The 21151-nt window shown below is 39.3% G+C and overlaps 1 protein-coding gene across 1 annotated transcript in view; it reads right to left on the reverse strand.

Moving 5' to 3' along the window:
- Als2 (amyotrophic lateral sclerosis 2 (juvenile)) overlaps positions 1-21151 on the reverse strand; it is an 80520-nt gene that overhangs the window by 52805 nt on the left and 6564 nt on the right. The window contains exons 2-5 of the mRNA XM_013014930.1: positions 13244-13323; positions 10532-10686; positions 4678-5615; positions 608-950 (exon numbers count right to left, since the gene is read on the reverse strand). Of these exons, the coding sequence (XP_012870384.1) occupies positions 608-950; positions 4678-5615; positions 10532-10686; positions 13244-13263 (1456 nt within the window). The 5' untranslated portion in view covers positions 13264-13323. The remainder of the gene's footprint in view (positions 1-607; positions 951-4677; positions 5616-10531; positions 10687-13243; positions 13324-21151) is intronic.

Consider the following 21151-nt stretch of genomic DNA (forward strand, 5'->3'; position numbering starts at 1 on the left):
GGAAGTGGCGCTGTGGCTCAAGTGGTAGAGCGCTAGCCTTGAGCTGAAGAGCTGAGGGACAGCACCCAGGCCCAGAGTTCAGGCCCCACGACCGGATCCAAAAAAAAAAAAATATGCTAAACAAAGTACTACATTAAAGCTGACAAGTATTTTCTCTGCTTCAAAGTAGTTAAGGTCATGTATGAAAATATGTATGCACGTATGTCTGTGTGTATATGTATGAAAATAAAAGAAAAAAACTGTTGGAATTGTTTTAAGATGTGGGATAAGAGGGGAAAGGGAAAGTGACAGAGAGGGTGAGGCTAAGGGGCATAGTGAAACTCTCCTCCTTTAACAACTAGTGTATGCTAATAAAAAAAAGTGATGTCTTTTACAAAAAGGTGGTTTTTTTTCCCCACAAACTACTGTTTAGTAAAACACTATTAAATGAAAAGCTCAGCTTAAATATTTGGGAATACTAATTCCTAAGTTATTAATATTTAATAGTTATTAACTAGTTGATATCAATGAAATTAATGACTTGCTGATCAGTACAGTTATCAATACTAAATTCCTAACTTCTTAAAATATTGATGGAGGGAGTATCTAGGATTCACCAAAGATTTACCTTGTGACAGCAATCCAGGAAGGGAGAGTCTGCGACTGCCTCCCTCAGATTCTTCCTCTCTGATATCCACGAGACTTGAACTTTTCTTTCCTTGCATTGATTCCTGTTTAACCTGTTCTTCTCTACTATCTTTCAGAGGTTCAGGGCCTGTCTGAATTCCAGTTTCACATGGGGCTGTATTATAAAAGTTGATAACTTTCTTTAGAGACGAGGCTCCAGCTTCATATGTAGCTGCCACTCTCACACCAACAGCAGATGCACAAGAGACCACCAAGCTGTTGAGGGCTGAGGTGCTTGTGGTTGGTGGGCTGTGAAGATTAGGAACTGCTTCTTCTACAAGAGACTAAAACATACACATATAAAAGTACATAAAAATACTAGTCCTTGTTTGTATGTATGAAAATATAGCAATGAAATCTGTTGAAATGGTTTTAGGAAGGAAGGGGTAAGGAGTAAGAGAGACTGATAGAGACTGCGATACTTTTCTACACATATGGAAATGTAACAAGGAAACCCCCTTGGTACAATGTTTGCTAATCAAAAATGCAATCCCTTATAAAACAAGAAGTCAATAAAAACAAAATTTAATGCTCACATTACTTGCACAAAAAAGTCTAAAACAAGCCAGTAATCATGGTGCCTGTTAAGAATCTCAGTATTCAGGAGGCTGAAATAGGAGGATTATGAGTTCCAATCCAACCTGGGATACATAGTGAGAATCTGTTTTAATCTAAAACATGAGACGGTTCATCTTCAACTTAAAAGTATTCTCTTCCAATTACAGACCTAACAGATAATATAAAAATTATATTCAAAATAGAGTTCTTTGTCAGTTATTCATTACTATAATCCTAGCTACTCAGAGGGGGCTGAGAGCTGAGAATCTCAGTTTAAAGCTAGCCTGGACAGGCAAATTCTTATTTACAATTAGAAAGCAAAAAGCTAGAAGTGAGCCAGGTGGCTCATGCCTGTAATCCTAACTACTCAGGAAGCTGATATCCAAGGATCAAAGCAGGAAAGTGTGTAAGATTCTTATCTCCAATAAACTACTCAGAAAAAGCCAGACATGGTGCTGTGGAGCAAGTGGTAGAGTGCTAACCTTGAGCACAAAGAGGCTTAGGGACAGTGCCCATGCTCTGAGTTCAAGCTAGAAGAGTAGCCAAAAAAAAAAGCTAGAAGTGGTAGGTGCCAGCCATGAGAGAAAAAGCCAAAGCTTCAGGCCCTGAGTTCAAGACCCAGTACTAGAAAAACACATAAAAATAAGTATTTCCCCCTTTCAAAGGTCTTATCTTTCATATTTAAAAAAATAAGTTCTATCTGCTCTTGTAAAATTAAACACAGAAAGGGGGAGAGAAGGATAAAAAGTGGCTCTCTGGTTAGAAAAGGCCAAAAAAGAACAAAATCAACCTGTATTAATGATCACTTTCCACAAATTTTATGAAAATTGCCACTAAGAACTAGCAGAAAAAATTAGTTATTAAGGGGAAAAAGCCTTTTCTAAAATGTTTTATAATGGAAGTTCAGGCCTAATACATTCTCATAATGTATCACTCCTGAAAACAAACTCTCAAGTCTCTCATTGTCTTATCAATGAATTATTTTCCATGAACAAGCAGGTAAACAAGCTTTAGGATTAAACTTTGCTCTGGTTACTAGAGAGGATAAATGTGACAAGTTAATAATTAAACATGTTTAATATTTTTACTGTGTTTCATAGGTCTGTTAGAAAGAAAAACTGAAGTTTTCTAATATCTTAGTGAAAAACAGGCTAAATTTACCAAATATCAATTTACTAAAATGAAAAGCCATTAGATATATGTAATATACACATATACACAAAAGCTTTTGGCATACAAGAATAGTTACAAGGAAAAATGTGGTTCTAATTCTACCCCCAAACACCAAATTCTTTATTAGTTGGTTATAAGACTGAAATATTATTTACAAAGAATGAATTAAAAAGGAACACATGATGCTAAAACTAGCATAAGTAACAAAAAAGTATTTAGCAAAATAAATTTTTTTAAAATGTTAATTTCAATGATAGCTATATACAAGAAACTGTGTGTGTGTATTTGAGTATGCGTGTATGGGCTTGATTCAATCACGGTCTTGCACTCTCTGCTTGCTTCCTCATGGCTAGTGATCTACCACTTGAGCCATTCCTCTAACCCAGTTTTTCTGCCAGTTAATTGGAGAAGTCTAGTGAACTTCCTGGGCTGATTTCAAAACATGATCCTTCAGATCTCAGCATCCTGAGTAACTACAATTATAGGCATGAGCCACCAAAACCTGGTTTCAAAAATAAACTTCCAACTTTTAATTTAAATTGGAGGAATCAAGGACTAAAGATAGAGCTCAATAATACAGCACCTGCCTAGCAGGCACAAGCCCTAGGTTCAGTCTCAAGCATTGACTGAATGAGTGAATGAATACATAAATAACTTTCACAAATCCAAACTTTTTTTTGTTGTTTTGTTTTGATTTTGAGACAAGGTTTTCCTTATGTAGCCCAGGCTAACCTTAAACTCATAATTGTCCTACCTCAGCCTCCAGAGAACTGGTAAAGGGAGACTTCTTTATAAGAATATAGTCTAGAATTTTTCCTTGTATATTCTCAATTAAATTTTTATTTTTCCTGTTTATAGTTTGCAATATCTTCCTCCAAATAGCTTATTCCAATATTTTTTAAAAATCAACTATCAAAAAGATACAATGAAGCCAGGTACTGGTAGCTCACACCTATAATCTTAGCTACTCAAGAGGCTGAGATCTGAGGATTAAAGTTCAAAGCCAGCCCAGGCAGGAAAGTCTGTAAGACTCTTATCTCTAATTAACCACCAGAAAACCAGAAGTGATGCTGTGGCTCAAAGTGGTACAGTGATAGTTTTGAGCACCTATTAGCTCTAACTATTCAGAGATCTACCAAAGTTATTCCATACAAATGAAGGAAAAAATGCTAATAAGAAAAAAACCAAACAGGATTTGCTCTTTGTGTCCCTCTCGGTATACTAAATATGGAGTCCTTGGTGACCATGTGGTCACCTGCTGTAATCCCTACTGACAAGTTAGGAAAAGACACCAGGCCCTCTTCTATGTAATAACCCATGTGCAGGTCCCTGATTGTCGCAAATGGATCTGCAGTATCACAAAGGGGCTTTAAGATGCTCAAAAGTATGTTATCTTTGGGGGGCGGGGAGGTGAGAGCTCCGGAGGCCCACACAGAGGTAACCCTTTGCAGAGATTTTGTACTAAACCAAGGACTGGAATCCTAAAGTTTCTGAAGATGGCAATCTACCCCCTTAGAGACTTGGAATGACCAGAATGCCTAGGCAATGGCTTCTACTATTACTACTGGCTATGTCAAGTAGAGAGCAAGCTCTTTCTTGCTATGGACTTTGCCAATACAAAGGGTAACCTTTATCTCAGGAGCTTATATCTTTTCTGATTCATCCATGAACAACTATCAACTTAATTAAGCAGAAAACTGCCTATTCACTTGACCAAGGACACGTGTTTTATACCACCTTTAAAAAAAAATTGTGTGCCAGTACTGGGGCTTGACCTAAGGGCCGAGATACTGTCCCTTAGTTTTTTTTCTCAGGCCTAGCATTCCACCTCTTGAGAAACAGCCCCACTTCTGACTGTTTGGTGTGAGGTAAGAGTCTCATGGACTTTCTTACCTGGACTGGCTTCAAAATGCAATCCTCAGTTCTCAGCCTGCTGAGTAGCTAAGAATACAGGCATAAGCCATTGGTACCTGGCCTGCTGTATACAATCTTTATCAAAAAATTACAATAAAGTACTTTAAACAAAAAGAAAAAAAACAGGATTTGGCTATTTCTAAAACAGGCTCACCATGACATCTCTCAATATTACAAAGGTCTAGAACTTAAACATATAGAGTTCTAAATATAGATTCTTTATCTACGCTTGCCTAATAAAACAGAATTATAATCAAACTTACAAAACAAAAAGTGTTACCAAACCTCAGCATTTCAAAGTACCTAGAGGAAAAGGATGTAAGGTTTTACTTCTGAAATATCTTTATTATAAAATTGAGCGGGTACCTGAGGTGGTGGTGTTTTTTCACCCTTCTCTGAATCTTCCTTTATTGAATGATCTGACAATTTCTTCAAGTACTCATTTACTGCCTTTGTGTCGGGGTATGATGGTAAGTTTCTGGCGGAAGAAATTTCAGTTGTTCCCTCATCATTTTGATGGGAGGAAATGGCATTGTCACTCGCAGTCTCAACACTTCCCATGTTCAATTCAGTTGGAACAGGTAGACCAGTTTCTACAAGAGTGTTCTCAAATACTTCTCCCTGACTATCAAGGGTCTTGGTGGAGGGGCTGGTGGCAGTGCTGGCATGGTTTTCTGCCTGGGATTCTGACAGCGTCACACCTAAAGGGCAACAATGACTGTCTGATATAATCACATGGTCTTCTTTGTCGGTCATAGTAATTAGGAGCTGGCTGCACTGGTTGCATCTTTCGGGGACTGGCTTCAGATCCTGGGACGGGAGGCACTGCACAAGGGCTAGGCTGTGGAAAGCACCACAGGCAATTTGTAGCACCACTCGCCCAGCAAGATGTTCTATCTTTTGTGGCTTTGTCACTGGGAAGGTAGTGGTGATGAGACCCAGCTGGCAACCGGTACCCCAGGCCCAAATCTCTCTGCTTATTGACAATGCCAGAGTATGCTCCTCGCCACATGCCAACTGCAAAATTCTGACCGCTAACAAAGGACTGGTCTCCGAATCAGAAATGCTGACAGGGTTCGGTTCTGGCACATACTGCTGGTTAGCTACTGCACACTGGCCAGCAGAATTCTCCCCCCACATGTACACTATGCCACTATCTGTCACTGCTCCATTGTGGAAGCTCCCTGTTGCCACAGTAACAACATGATGCCCAACCAAAGCATTTTCTAGAATGGGGCTACTTGGACAAACTTCTGCTGGTTCACTTCTCCAGGCAAGGGTCCCAAAGCTGTAGACCTCACCATCTAAAGATTAAAAAAAAAAAAAAAAGGAATAACAAGTTAGTGAATTAACTACAAATGTTATCAGCAAACTTCTAGTTCCATCTAGTTTAACAAAACAGATTGTTTTTCTCTTTTAATTTCAAAAGCACAGTTGTAGACATTTAGTTCAAGCATATAGTACTTCATTTTTTAACAAATAAGTTTCTCGACGCCCCCCCCAACCCCCAACCAATATTGGGGTTTGAACTTGGGACTTACACTTGCAAGGCAAGCACTCTACTACCTAAGCCATATACCCAATCCTTTTTGCTTTATTTTTCAGATAGGTTCTCTTGATTCTTTGCCAAGGGCCAGTCTCTAACTGCAATCCTGCTACTCTGCATCCTGAAGATGCGGGATTACAGACATTTATCACCATGCTCAACAGAAATAACATCTTTTAACTCTCTAATACTCTAAAATTTGCAAACTATAAGGAGTTTCTTTCAAATGGACAGCGCTACTCTTTTCTTCAGATATCCTACAAACTTCCAGCATGAAACCATTACTAGTGATAACTACATGAAACCACTACTAGTGATAACTACATGAGCAGTATCTAAGCAAGCACTCAAAGATAGAATGATAAATATATTAAGATAAAGTAAGAAGATAAAAGAAACAATATTCACTAATGTTTCCAACATTCACTATTGAACAGGTCAGAACACAAGAAAACATGCAATAAAAACCTTAAAATGTGAGCCAGGGGCTAGTGGCTCATTGCTTGTAATCCTAGCTACTTGGGAGGTGAAGAATGGGAGGTTGAAGGTTTGATGCCAGCCCTGGAAAAAAGGTTTTTGAGATCTTATCTCAACCTATAGCTCAGTCACCCCAGCTATAGCAAGAAATATAAGGAATGGTTCAACTCTTAAAGAGTCCTGCCTAGAAAATAAAAGTCCTAAATTCAAATTCTCATGAGGGCTGGGAATGTGGCTTAGTGGTAGAACGCTTGCCTAGCATGCAGGAAGCCCTGGGTTTGATTCCTCAGTACCATATAAACAGAAAAAGCCAGAAGTGGCACAGTGGCTCAAGTGGTAGAGTGCTAGCCTTAAGCAAAAGAAGCTCAGAAACAGTGCCTAGGCCCTGAGTTCAAGCCCTAGGACTGGCAAAAAAATGAATGAATGAATAAATAAATAAAAGTCTCATATGACCAATAAAGAATAGAGATACATTTTTGCTAAAACTAAAAAGTTAGTTTTATGCCTCCAAATTGTACAGAAAGCAGCAGTATTGTATCAAGACATGAGCATACTACAAGTAATTTTTTATGGTATAAATACACATATGCTGGGCTGGGAAGGTGGCTCAGTGGTAGAGCGCTTGCCTTGCATGCATGAGGCCCTGGGTTCGATTCCTCAGTACCACATAAGCAAAAAGAAAAATGCCGGAAGTGGTGCTGTGGCTCAAGTGGTAGTGCTAGCCTTGAGCTGAAGAGCTGAGGGACAGCGCCCAGGCCCAGAGTTCAGGCCCCACGACTGGACCCAAAAAAAAAAAAAAAATACACATATGCTATATACAAAATAGCTTTTCTGAGATGTGATTTGTTTAAAAAGCAAATCATCCCAACAAAATTAAGAAAGGAAACTGTAGCAAATGACTGGCTAGCTTTAGAACTAAATGAAAGGCATGAATGAGTTGGATATACATGAATGATAATAACGTGTCCAGGTATGCTACAAGTCTTAATTTTATTTTTGAATAAGTTTGTAGGACTTTGGGGCATGTGTACCTAATCCATGTTGGCAAAAAAAAAAAAAGAACCAATAGAGCAAGACTGTGTCTTAAAAGAAACCAGAAAAATAAATAGAATGAAGACTTGGCCACAGGTTTTCGGTTGGTTGTGGGGATTGAACTCAGGGCCTGGGCATTGTGCCTCTTTGTTCTCAAGGCTAGTGTTCTACCACTTGAGCCACAGTGCCACTTCTGGCTTTTTCTGAGTAGTTTATTGGAGATAAGTGATTCAGGGACTTTTCTGCTGGGCTGGTTTCAAACCACAATCCTCAGATCTCAGAAGCTAGGATTATAGGCATGAGCCCCCTGGCACCTGACTTTGGCCCCAAGTTTTTAAAAATATTGAACTAAAAAAGTGGGGGCGGCTGGGAGGGCGGCTCAGTGGTAGAGCGCTTGTCTTGCATGCCTGAGGCCCTGGGTTCAATTCCTCAGCCCACATAAGCAGATAAAGCCAGAAATGGCTCTGTGGCTCAAGTGGTATAGGGCTGGCTAGCCTTGAACTGAAGAGCTGAGGGACAGCACCCAGGCCCAGAGTTCAAGCCCCAAGACCAATCAAAACATAAATGAATACATAAAATAAAAATATTAAACTAAATCCACTATCCTTTCCTTGTCGTAAGACTAAAGACTGTTTTTGTTTGTTTGCCCATCCTCGGGCTTGAAATCTGGGCCTGGGCTCTGTTCCTGAGCGTCTTTGTGCTCAAGGCTAGTGTTTTACACCAAGAGCCACAGAGCCACTTCTGGCTTTTTCTGAGTAATTATTCGAGATAAAAGTCTCATGACTTTTCCTGCCCAGGCTGGCTGAGCCACAGTACTTGGATCTCAGCTTCCTGAATAGCCAGGATTATAGGAATGAGCCACTGGCACTTACATTTTTTTTAATAGAGAAATCTTTTCTCACAAACCAACAATTGAGTTGATAATGATACAAACACATTTATTTTTTACTTATTCTGTGTGGCAGATATATTTACACATTCAAATGTATAAACAACAATACATCACACCATCAATGTAAGGAATAACACAATAGCAGCTAGAGGGAAGACAGGAACTGCTAGAAGGGAATATAATTTTAAGATACAGAATATTAAGAAAATATGCTAACTGATTAAATTCCTTTAAAGTTTTTTCCCAAGTGACAAATGCACACTAAAGGCTTTCAATTAATATTATTCTAACTAGCAAGAGCAATACTTCAAAGAAATAGTATTTAGATCTCCACTTTGTTTCTAAACTAGAGCAAATAAAAAAAAAAAAGTGAAGCTGGGCACCAGTGGCTCATGCCTGTCATCCTAGCTACTCAGGAGGCTGAGATCTGAGGATCATGATGCAAAGCCAGCCCAGGCAGGAAAGTCCGTGAAACTTTTATCTCCAATAAACCACCAGAAAACTGAAAGTGGTGCTGTGGCTCAAGTGGTAGAGCCCTCGCCTTGAGCTGAAGAGCTGAGGGACAGTGCTCAGGCCTAGAGTTCAAGCCCCATGACTGACAAAAAAAAAAAAAAAAGCAAATCAATGAAAGACACGCATAGAATTGTAAGCTTTGGTCAAACTAAGTAGATAAAACCTGAAAATTTCTGGCATTTAATCAGTACCATTTCCTCACCTACAAAAGATTGCACTCAAGATCTTTGCACTATCTTAAGCATCCTGTGTGAGATCTTTCATGTTTGGTTTGGTTTCTTTTTTTGGTACTGGAAGCTGAATCCATGGCCTTCCACATGCTGAACACACACAGTCTACCTCTGAGCTACACAGATGCCAGCCAAGCTAAGTTTTTGGTGCCTTTGACACTTATTACCAGGGTATTGTTTAAATATAAACAATAATTAGTTATGCATGCAATTTTATAAAATCGTCCCAATTTTATAGATATGACTGTAGTTTTTAAAGTATGTTAATGAAGGATTTCCAAATACTTTATTGAAAGTTGCCAGATATCTTTTTTTTTTTTTTGCCAATCCTGGGGACTGAACTCAGGGCCTGGGCACTGTCCCTGAGCTTCTTTTACTCAAAGCTAGCACTCTACCACTTGAACCCAGCACCATTTCCAGCTTTTTCTGTTTATGCAGTACTGAGGAATTGAACCCAGGGCTTCACGCGTATTAGGCAAGCACTCTACCACTAAACCACATTCCCAACCTCCCAAGTATCTTAATAAAGACATTTCAAATATTTATTGAAAATAAAGCTGGGTTCTGGTGGCTCACACCTATGATCCTAACTACTCAGGAGGCTGAGATCTGAGGATTGCAGTTCAAAGCCAGCCCAGGCAGGAAAGTCCGTGAGACTAATATCTCCAGTTAACCACCAGAAAACTGGAAGAGCTCAGGAATAGCACCCAGGCCCTGAGTGCAAGCCTCACAACTGACAAAAAAAAAAGATGTACCAGTTTTTATAACATGCTCTTGTGTGCTGTTATTTATGCCTGAAAAAAAGTACACTTAGTATTGCCAAGTGGCAGGATTTGAGAATCAGGAATATAGGTCAGCAGTAGACAGCCTGCCTAGCCATGTGAATCCTGTATATGATCCCTAGCACTAGGAGAAGAAAAAACAAAAGCTTTTGAAATCAGACTGAGTTCCAATCCTGACTCTAACTCTGACACTTTTAATGGCTTTGGGTAATTATGATCATTATTTAACCTCTCTGACATTTGGTTTATCTACCTCACAGGGTAAAGGCTCAGAGAGATAACATAGGGAAAATTTATAATTAGTCCTGGCAAGTATTGGATAATAAACATTAGGTATTATTAGTAATATTGCTCTGATATAGTAAATGAGCAAAAGTTATAGCAAAGGGGTCCCTGAATAGGAAATCTTTCATAAAGTTACTGTGTTTACTGTGTCAAAGCTCTAATTTTTCCATCTGTTCTAGTTAATGGGATGTCTTAAGAAATAGCATGATTTCTGATCAAAAGAATAAAACATATTTTCAAAAACAAAAGGGTATCAGCTCCAGCGAAGATCAGTAAGAACCTCCAGTATCTAATAACCCATTTGGGCATCTATTAACATTCAGTTAAATATTTTTTAAGTCATTCTTTTCTTTTCTTTGTTTGTTTTGTTATGGTTTGAATTCAGTACCTGACACTTTCCCTCATTGGCTAGTACCCTACCAACTATGCCATGCCTCCAATTCCAAGGCATTCTTTTCAATACCTTCAGTCAGAAGAACTCCATGCTTCACTCCCAGGGCTGCTTGTAGAACAGTCTTTCCTCCCCAGCCTGGCAACCTCTCCGGTGTTAGGGAAAAGGATCCTGCCTGCCAGACATGGACCAAGCCTCTTTCTTTGGATCCTTCTGCCTCTGTAGAGCTACAAACATCAAAAAAAAGGTAAGAAGGCTTAACTATTTCTGTAATTGTTCTAATTTTTTTTCTTTGAGATACTGGGGTTTGAACTCAGGGCCCTGCACTTGTCAGACAGGCATTCTACCACTTGAGACATACCTGTAGTCCACTGTAGATTAGAACTTCAAAACTGAATCTTCTGTTCTTAATTCTTTTTTTTTTACTAAGTTTTTTTATTGTGAAAATACTGTACAGAGGGGTTACAGTTACATGAGCAAGGTAATGAGTACATTTCTTATCAAGCATTGTTGCCTCCTCCTTTGTTTTTCCCCTACCATCTCTCCCTCACACCTCCACAACTACACTCCCCGTGCTCCCCTCCCCCACCTAAATTGTAAAGTTCGTTTTTCAACATAGTGCTTTGTACATATCATTGTTACAATGGGTCAACCTGTATGCCTATTTAAACATTTTGTTTTTTCCCCTTGTCCTCCCCAAATTATACCCATATCAAATACAGTGAAAACAAGGTTATACCATGGGGGAGGAATATACAAAGCAACAAAAAAATCACATGGTACATTATAAATACATTAGAAACAATAGCAAGAAAGAAAAAAAACACTGTGTTGTTCTTAATTCTCATCATCAGATTAGACCTTTACCAGCAGATAGGTCACATAAACAGTACCTACTTATACTTTGGCAATGTCACAGGAGCGAAGACAAAGTATCTAAATGAAATGATGGAGGATAATTGAAACCCACAAGTTAGTTCTAAGCAGTACATAAAAGGGGCTATTTTTAGAAGTTTTATGATTTGGTAGCATCAAATTTCAAGATTCAACTTCTCAATACATTAACCCTTGCTTAAATATTAAAGTTATCTGCAGGTGTGCCTCAAATAGTAGGGTGCTTATCTTGTGAGCACACAGCTGAGTCCAAAACCTAGTGTTGCTATAATTGATTGATTGATAGTAAAGTTATCACAGGTTGAATATTATTTTTTAAATTCTGTTTATAATTGATAGAAAGTATTTGATGAGTATTCGATTAGAAAGATATGAGGAATAGGGCTGGGGAGATGGGTAAAGAAACAGTACAAGGCCCTGGGTTCAAATCCCAGTACCACACACAAAAAAGAGAACAATATGAAGTTCTTATTTCACTTTATGCTGACTTTAAATCTATAATTACTAAACTTTTAAAATGTTTTGATGTATAAATGACAAACTGCACAAATTCACAGAGTACAATTTGACATTTCAGTATATGTATACAATGTGTGTAATGATGAGATCAGGGTAACTGGTATATTTACTATCTCAAATATTTTATCAAAGCCTTCTCTACTACTTTGAAATGTATCATTTGTCATTCATAGCTACCATCCTGTTCAACAGACCACTATAAGCTACTCTAACTGCACCTTGTACTTGTTAACCATCTTCTCTCCACTCATGCTTCATTCTCACCTTTATAGCTTCTGTATGTGTGCGTATGTGTGAGGGAGGGAGGGAGGAGAGGGGAGGGGGGGAGAGAGAGAGAGAGAGAGAGAAACATACAGACAGACACAGACAGAGAGAAAAGGGAAAGGATTTTATTCTTTTTTTCTGGCTGAATATAGTCCACTGTGAACATACATACATCACATTTTCTTACCCAATTTTACCTCCACAGGCATTTAGATTGATTTCACACCTTAGTTATCATGAATACATCTACAATAACAAAGAAGTGCAGATGCTTTTCAATGTACTTATTTCCTTCTTTACTCCACAGTGAGACTGTCAGATACACAGTACTCCTACTTTCCATTGTTGTTGTTGTTTTTAAGGAGTCTCCTATACTATTTTGCTCATTATTTTAATTTTTTAAATCAAATTCATAACAAATAACAATAAAATACTTTATGCTTTACTTATCATCTAGCCAAAGAATTCTATTTATCTGATGACTTCAGGTCAAAGAATACAAAGTAGCTGTATGATAAGAAAAGGGCATATTAGGATATCTTGAGTTTCCTTTACAGAACTGTCCTATGTGTCACACGTGGAGATTTTTTGGGTTTCTCAATTTTCTTTTTCTAGAACATAGATGCTAAATTATTAAACCATGGATCAACAGGAGGTAAATTACAAATTTAACCTTTTTTTAAAAACATCTTCTGTAACTAGTTTTGTTAGCAGTACTTCATGCTTATTAGGTAGGCACTCCATTTCTACTGCTTGAGCCAGGCCTCTGGCCCTGCAATTCATTTTCTAAGGACAGAGTACTGAAACTAATAAGTAATAAGGCTACCTTTTAAGTCTGAAATTATTTGTGAAGAAGAAAAATGACTACAAGAATTTTAAGTGATGAAATGAAGACAATGCCTTTGTAATAAGCATAACAAACTAACAACAAAGCTCATCGTTAATGGGCTTCATTTAAATAGTTTTTTCTTTACCAATCAACTACGATTGTCACACTGTACTCTCACTGTCAAAAAGAAAATTAAACTGAAGAAAAGTTACGATTATGTAGAGTTGCCTATTGTTTTTTTCCAGGAAGAATAAAGGAGAATGAAAATATGATTTTACCTTTTCTTCTTTGAGTCCATCGGTCACGGAGAATTCTCCATCACAAAATCATTCCCTTTTTGCAAAAAGCACATTAAGACCTAAAGGAGAAAACATTAGTTAAGCATAAAAAGCAATGAAAGAATGCCTTGCTATTTTATTCCTTGGATTAGGAGGGAGAAAAAAAGGCAGGCCTCTAACAAATATACATTGACTGGGGAAAAAATATACAGAGAAACCATTCAAACTATTTCTTATCCTGCCTACCAAAGTCAAATATCTAGACTAAGCCTGCCCACTGAACTTACGAAAATGCAAATTGAGTACCAAACATGTCAAAGAAAAGCCTATCTACAACATCTGTCCTGTTCCAGCCAACAAATTTTTTTTGTTTCGAAGTTAGTTCAACCTAGAAATCATTTAAGTACAAAAATTACAAATACATTAAAGCCACTTTTAATTTTTATTATACAGGTAATGGGCTATAGTTACATAAATCAGGTAAAGAATATATTTCTTTTTGGACAATATCCAAATATATATATATATATATATATAATATACATATATACACACATATATATGTGTGTGTGTCCTATATATACATTTTTATTTTTATTTTTTTTTTGTTTGGTCGTGGGGCCTGAACTCTGGGCTTCAGCTCTTCAACTCAAGGCTAGTGCTCTACCACTAGAGCCACAGTACCACTTCTGATTTTTTCTGCTTATGTGGTGCTGAGGAATCAAACCCAGGGCCTCATGGATGTAAGGCAAGTACTCTACCACTGAGCCACCTTCCCAGCCCACTAAGGTTATATTTTAAGTGCCTCTGGAATACATGAAGAAGTATATATTAATTTATTAATGGCCCAGATTCAAATAATTTTAATTACATTTTAGTAATGTACAAAAAAATACATTATTAAAATTTTTTCTACCGGCAGGGTGCCAGTGGCTCATTGCCTATAATCCTAGCTACTCAGGAGGCTGAAATCTAAGGATCACGGTTTGAAGCCAGCCCAAGCAGGAAAGTCCGTGAGACTCTTATCTACAATTAACCACTAAAAAAGCCAGAAGTAGAGCTGTGGCTGTAGTAATAGAATACTAGTAGCCTTGAGCACAAAAACTCAGGGACAGCACCCAGGCCCTGAGTTCAAGCCCCAGGACTGATGAAAATAAATAAATAAATAGTTTTCTACTTAGTAAAACTTAGCCAGGTGCTGGTGGCTCATGCCTGTAATCCTAGATTCTCAAGAGGCTAAGATCTAAGAATAGTGGTACAAAGCCAACTCAGTCAAGAAAGTCCAAGAGACTTTTACCACCAATAAACTACTCACAAAAAGCCAGAAGTGGCAGTGTGGCTCAAGTAGTAGGACACTAGCCTTGAGGCAAAAAAGCTCGGAAAGATAGAGCCTAGGCCCAGAGTTCAAGCTTCAGGATCAGTTCCTCACCCCCAACCCCTAAAAAGTATATACCAGTATTTCCCTCAATTCAAAACTAACATGCTTCATAATCCAAAGAGCTAACAGTTAAAATCCACCATTCAAAAAAAGCCAGTCAGGTGAATGGCTGAGTGTGGTGGTAATCTCAGCATTCAGATGAGAGAGAGAGCCAAGAGGCAATGAATTCAAGGCTAGCCTGGACTGAAAAAAGAAAACACACCATTCAATGCATTCCTCCACAAATATGACCCATAAATTTAGAAAGTCAATGTTGAAAAGAAAAAGAAAAAGAAACAAAAAATTGCTGTGCAATTCAACTCAGAAATTCACTTTTTAGGGGTTGGGAAGGTGGCTCAGTGGTAGAGCGCTTGCCTTGCATGCCTGAGGCCCTGGGTTCCATTCCTCAACACCACATAAGCAAAAAACCCCCACTGTGGCTCAAGTGGTAGAATGCTAGCCTTGAGCTGAAGAGCTGAGGGACAGCGCCCAGGCCCAGAGTTCAGGCCCTACAACCTGAAGAAAAGAAAAAAAAAAAAAAAGAAGAAGAAATTCACTTTTTTTATTTTTGTTTTGTGTGCTAGTCCTGGGGCTAAAACTCAGGACCTAGGTACTGTCCTTGAGCTTTGTGCTCAAGACGAGTGCTTTACCTAACTTGAGTCCCAGCTCCACCTGTGGCTTTTTGGTGGTTAATTGGAGAAAAGAGTCTCACAGACTTTCCTGCCTGGGCTTCGAAGTCATTACCTCATATCTCAGCCTACTAAGTAGCTAGGATTAGAGGTGTGAACCATCAGAGCCCAGCCCAGAAATTCACTTTTTTTTTTTTCGGGTCCGGTCATGGGGCCTGAACTCTGGGCTTGGGTGCTGTCCCTTAGCTCTTCAGCTCAAGGCTAGCACTCTACCACTTGAGCCACAGCGCCACTTCCGGCTTTTTTTCATTTTGCTTATGTGGTGCTGAGGAATCGAACCCAGGGCCTCATGCATACAAGGCAAGCTCCCAGCCCAGGAATTCACATTTTTTAAGAGCATCAAAAACTCATGAAAAAATGAAGCCAGGCACTAGTGGCTCACACCTGTAATTCTAGTTACTCAGAAGGCAAAGATGTGGGGAGGGGGGACTCATAAAAAATGAAGTCTTATTTGTATAACACACAAAAGTACTAGGGCCAAAAAGTCAAAAATGGAATTGTGGCTCAAGTGGTCAAGTGGTAGAGTGTTAGCCTTCAGTGGGAGGAAAAAAAAGAAGAATGAGTTCAAGCCCCAGGACAGGCACAGAAAAAAAAAAAAAAGACAATGACTGTGCCAAATGTGTGATTTTTCTGCAAAAGGGTATACATGGTCACTGTGTTCTGTAAACAGTCCAGACCAGCAGGAATGGTCTATGGTCCATCTGTTTACTCCAGGTGCCTGCGAATTCTTAGCATTTCCCATCTGGTAATTACAGGAAATTACTTCCTACCTACTGCTTATTTTAGAAAGATTCTAAATCACTCAATGTTGGAGGAACGGTACCAGGTAAACAAAAGATAAATATGAATACATTTAATATTATTTAACAGAATCAGTAAGTGCAATTATACTTCGTACATGATAATAATTAGCTCTACTGAAAATGCATTTCATGATATGCAATGAAATTCTGAAGCCAGATCTACTTGGTACTCATCTGTCAGTGATCAAGGAATTGCTGCCTCCTCAACTAGCCTTCAACAACATCTAGGAAAAGCCAGAAAACTCCTCCAGGACGAGGAAGTGAACACCCTATTTCTCACAATCAATTCACCATATTTCTGAATTCTTTCTTAGGACCTAGCAAGAAAATGTTCAAAACTGGCTGGGATAGTGCATTTCTGTCATCATAGCACTTCAGAGGCTGAGGCTTGCCAGTCTGGGCAAGACCCAGTCTCAAAACCAGCCAGCCAGCCAGCCAAACAAACAAAAACCTTGACAATCATTTTAAAATGTTACAGCCAATGAATCTTTATTCATTTAGTGTCAGATTCTTGAAAAGTTTTCTTAAGTTAATTATAACTCGATCCATCTTTCTATCACTACTTTTTAAGCCCCAAATAAATTAAAACCCTACAAGCTGCTTTGCAATTTCTTTTTTCACACACAGTACGTGAAAACAGGGTCTTTAACAAAGTCAGGATCCTAACTGTGAATGTTAGGTTACAAGGAAACAATTCAGCAGACCTGAAGATAGAAAGAAGACCCTGGTTATCCAGGTGAAGCCAAGGTAATCACAAGAGTTCTTCCGTGGAAGAGGCAGACACAGAAAGAGATGTTGGGTCAGAGACATGCTACCTTGTCGACTTTCAAAACTGGAAGAGGCAGACATAAGCCAATGAATGTAGGTAGCATCAACCTACAGGAAGGCGAAAAAGAATTCTCTTCGAAAGCCTGGAGAAAATCTCATGTGGATGGAGCTCATTTTGGCCTATATCAAACTCCAAAACAAAGGATTTGTGTTATTTTAAGCCACAAAGTCTGTAACCATTTGTTACAGTGGCAATAGAAAACTGAGGAACTATTTTTTTTTCCCCAGGGCTAAGGACCGAACCCAGGGCCTTGAGCACGCCGGGCGGGCGCCCTTCTGCTGGGCTAAACCCCCAGCCCCTGAGGAACTATTTTGTATGCATTTTTCTTCATCCATGTGTTCATAGATTTTTGTTTTGTTTTGTTTCAGACAAAGTCTCCCTATGTAACCCAGGCTGGCCTTGAACTGGTGATCTTCCTGCCTTAGTCTCCCAAGTGCTGGGATTACAGGTCTCCTACAGTGAACATACATATAGCACCCACATTTAATTTTGAAAGGAATATTCTGGCTGCAAATGCTAACATGGCCCAGCTTCACAGTGGAAGAAGGGGATCTTGGGCTCTTCAATTTCATACAAAGCTGCCAATTTGGTGAGGAAGAAAGGGATGAATGGTAGGAGTGAGTGCTTTAAGGAGAGAACTACAACTTGGTGAGTAGACATAGGTGGGGAATAAAGAAATTGGTATCAAGAATGATGTACTGTACACCTGAGGCCAAGCAGGAGATGAGTTTAAAGCCAGTCTACTACCAAGAGTTCCAGTCCAGTTTGGACTACACACACACACACACACCCTAAACAACAACAACAAAACTTATCTTTAAAAAAGAAAAGGCGTATTTGGGAGGCTAAGGAAAGAAGCTAGAGAGTTAATGCAAACCTGGGCTACATAGAACCCATTTCAAAAAGGGGGGAGAAGAGAGGGGAGGGGAGGGGGGAGGAGAAGGAAGGAGGGAGGGAAGGTGGGAGGGAGGGAGGGAGGAAAGGGAAGGGAAGGGAAGGGAGGGGGGAGGGGAAAGGGGAAAGGAATAGGCTCCAGGTTCTGTCTTGAATACCACTATTTTAGTGGTTCTATTTACTAAATTAAGAAAGATGGGGGAAACAAAATCCCCAAGTAAAAGACACAAGTCTAATAAAATAATATTTTTGTTGTTAAGTGAAAAACCCAACAGTATTTATCAAACGAGCAGCTGAATATATAAGCATGGAGTTAAAAGATAGATATCAGCTATTGATAAAAACTTGGGAAGACACAAATAACATTTGAGCTCAGTGTAATGAATAAGGTCATTGGAACCTGTGTAAAGAGAAAGGAAAGGCATAAGAGCCTGCAGTAAGGAGCTCTTGTGCCTAGCAGCTGGATAGGATGACAACCTAGGATAACTGAGGTGAGCGTGTTCTGATAGGAAGGGGGAAAACATGAGTATGTTTTAAGCACATGAAAGCAAACAGAGAGCGTCTCAAGGAGGAAGTCAATTAGGTCAAGGCAGCAGGGATCTCATAAAAAATGTGAACTACATTTCTACTGTAGATGACACTGCTTGCTTGGTCATAATTTCAGTGACTTGGGGAATGAAAATCAGACTGGAGTAAAGAGAACATAAACTGAAAGTGAGGATTCGAAGACAAAGAACTAGAAGATTCTTTAGAAAAATGTTATTTCAAATGGCATAAAAATGGAGCAGTAAATCAGGGGTCTTGTTTCCTGTTGTTTGAGAGTTGGGGAGATGAGAGAACTGAACACAGCTACAGAACAATGGCCAGGATAAAAACATAAGGAAGGGCTGGGAAGGTGGCTCAGTGGTAGAGCGCTTGCCTTGCATGCCTGAGGCCCTGGGTTTGATTCCTCAGCACCACATAAGCAAAAAGAAAAAAGCCGGAAGTGGCGCTGTGGCTCAAGTGGTAGAGCGCTAGCCTTGAGCTGAAGAGCTGAGGGATAGCACCCAGGCCCAGAGTTCGACCCCCCCCCCAAAAAAAAAAAAAAAAAACATAAGGAAGTGGTAGAGTGCTTGCCTCACATTCATGGGTTCGATTCCTCAGCACCACATAAACAGAAAAAGCTGGAAAGAGCGCTGTGGCTCAAGTGGTAGAGTGCTAGCCTTGAGTGCCCAGGCCCAGAGTTCAAGCCCCAGGACCACCACCACCAACAACAACAAAAAAACCACTGGAGCAAAAACATAAGGAAGGTGAGGACAAAGGACAGAACCAAAGTCCAAGCCAAAGTGAAAAGGAATGGCATTCTGAGCATGTGTGGAAGGATTAATATTTCATAAGAAGAGGGTATATTTTATCAAAACGAAGGCTGGCTGGGATGTGAAGTGTTGGTATGGAGTTTTGAGGCATTGGTTTCCCATATATAAATGGTTTTTACTGTATGCTCAGTAGCAATACCACAATGTACCAGAATTAATCTGTCATTACCAAATCAAGATAAAACCAAGATTATTGAAGTGACAAGTGTGTAGTTAGCAATATATAGCAAGGAAACAAAGAACAAAGAGATGGTTCACCTGCTTAAAGGAATGAATGGCACCTTGTGAGATTTCATCATGCTACTCAGAACAATGTGTAACTTAAAATATGTGAACAGTTTATTTCTGGAATGTTCTACCCAGTGTTTTTGGATTGTGGTTGATTCTGCATTACAAATAACACAAAGTAAAATTGCACATAAGACAGGACCACTGTAATATGTTCTGGCTTTTCTGTTATTTGTCGGTCATGGGGAGTGAACTCAGGGTCTGGAGGCTCCCCTCGAGCTTTTTTGCTCAAGGCTAGAACTCTACCACTTTGAGTCACAACTCCACTTCTAGTTTTCTGGTGGTTTATCGGAGGTAAGAGTCTCATGGACTTTCCTGCTCAGGCTGGCTTAGAACCATGATCCTCATAACTCAGCCTCCTGATTATCCAGGATTATAGGAATGAGCCACTAGCACCAGGATTGTTCTGCCTTTTTGGTGAGAATGATGGTGCTCTAGAGTACCCTCAAGATACAAGAAATTTTACTTTCTGTCATTTACTGGCTTAGAGTAAGTATTTGGGGCTGGGGCTATAGATCACTGGTGTTTGCCTGGCATGCACAAAACCCCTGGTTTGATTAAATAATAGCAACAATTGCAGTTATAAGAGTAATGATACTTGATTAGAATGACTAGACATTAAGATAGAAAGGCAATAAAGCACACTGTATCATAGCCATAAAAAGAATTTGGACACAGAGTAACTAGTAACTTGGACACAAAGTTACTAGATTTTATGTAGCCATTAACACTTCCTGCTTAAAGTTTTAGCTGGTTATATTCTATTACAATGTAGTAAGCCAGAGTTTAAACTATGAATATAGTAAATAATTTAAAGACTGGGGCATGGCTCAAATGGCAGTGTTTCTGCCCAGTGCTGCCCAGGATTGCCACTAAGAATACAGTAATAAATAGAAAGAAGAAACAATTTAAGATAATCTGGTATTGTACCCAGGATAAATACTTTAGAAAGATTTGCTTCTAGGAGCTTGGTCAATGTGCTTACACATGAATTAAAGCAAGCTTAATCTCAAACACACAATTTACAAATACATTCTAACAACACACAAAATACAAATACATTCTAACAACTGCTACTTCCTGAATCTCCTGTCACTGGTGCTTCACCAGACACTATAGGAGGCTGAGGAAAACTAAACATGCAAGGAAGCCTGGCAAATCGACCACCATGGCGAAAGCCTTTTCAAATCCCATAGACTGTTTGACTAACAAACAGTCTATTAGTTCAAACCTTAGTACAAGAGGAATAACACTTTCTCTCCTTTGCCCCTAATATAGCTCTTGGTGCATTCAGGGACAGAAAAGCTCATAGTCTCAGGTTCTTGCACCCTTAATCTTTGTTTCTCAATCTCTCTCTCTTTTTTAAAACTGGGGTTAAACCCAAGGCTTCTAGCATGCTAGCAAACACTCTACTACCAAACTACACCTCTAGCTTTCTTTTGAGGCAGGATCTCACCCAAGCTGAATTTGAACTCAAGATCCTCTTACCTAAGCGACTTGAGAGCTGGGATTATAGGCAAGTGCTACCAAGCCCAGCTTCTGGTCCTTTTATTTTGAGTCAGGGTCTCACTAAGTTGCCCAGGCTGGCCTCCAACTTGCAATCTTCCTGCCTGCAGCTTCCAGTTGGGACTAC

The sequence above is a fragment of the Dipodomys ordii genome, unplaced genomic scaffold (genome assembly GCF_000151885.1).
Source record: "Dipodomys ordii isolate 6190 unplaced genomic scaffold, Dord_2.0 Scaffold1, whole genome shotgun sequence".
Lineage (NCBI taxonomy): Eukaryota > Metazoa > Chordata > Mammalia > Rodentia > Heteromyidae > Dipodomys > Dipodomys ordii.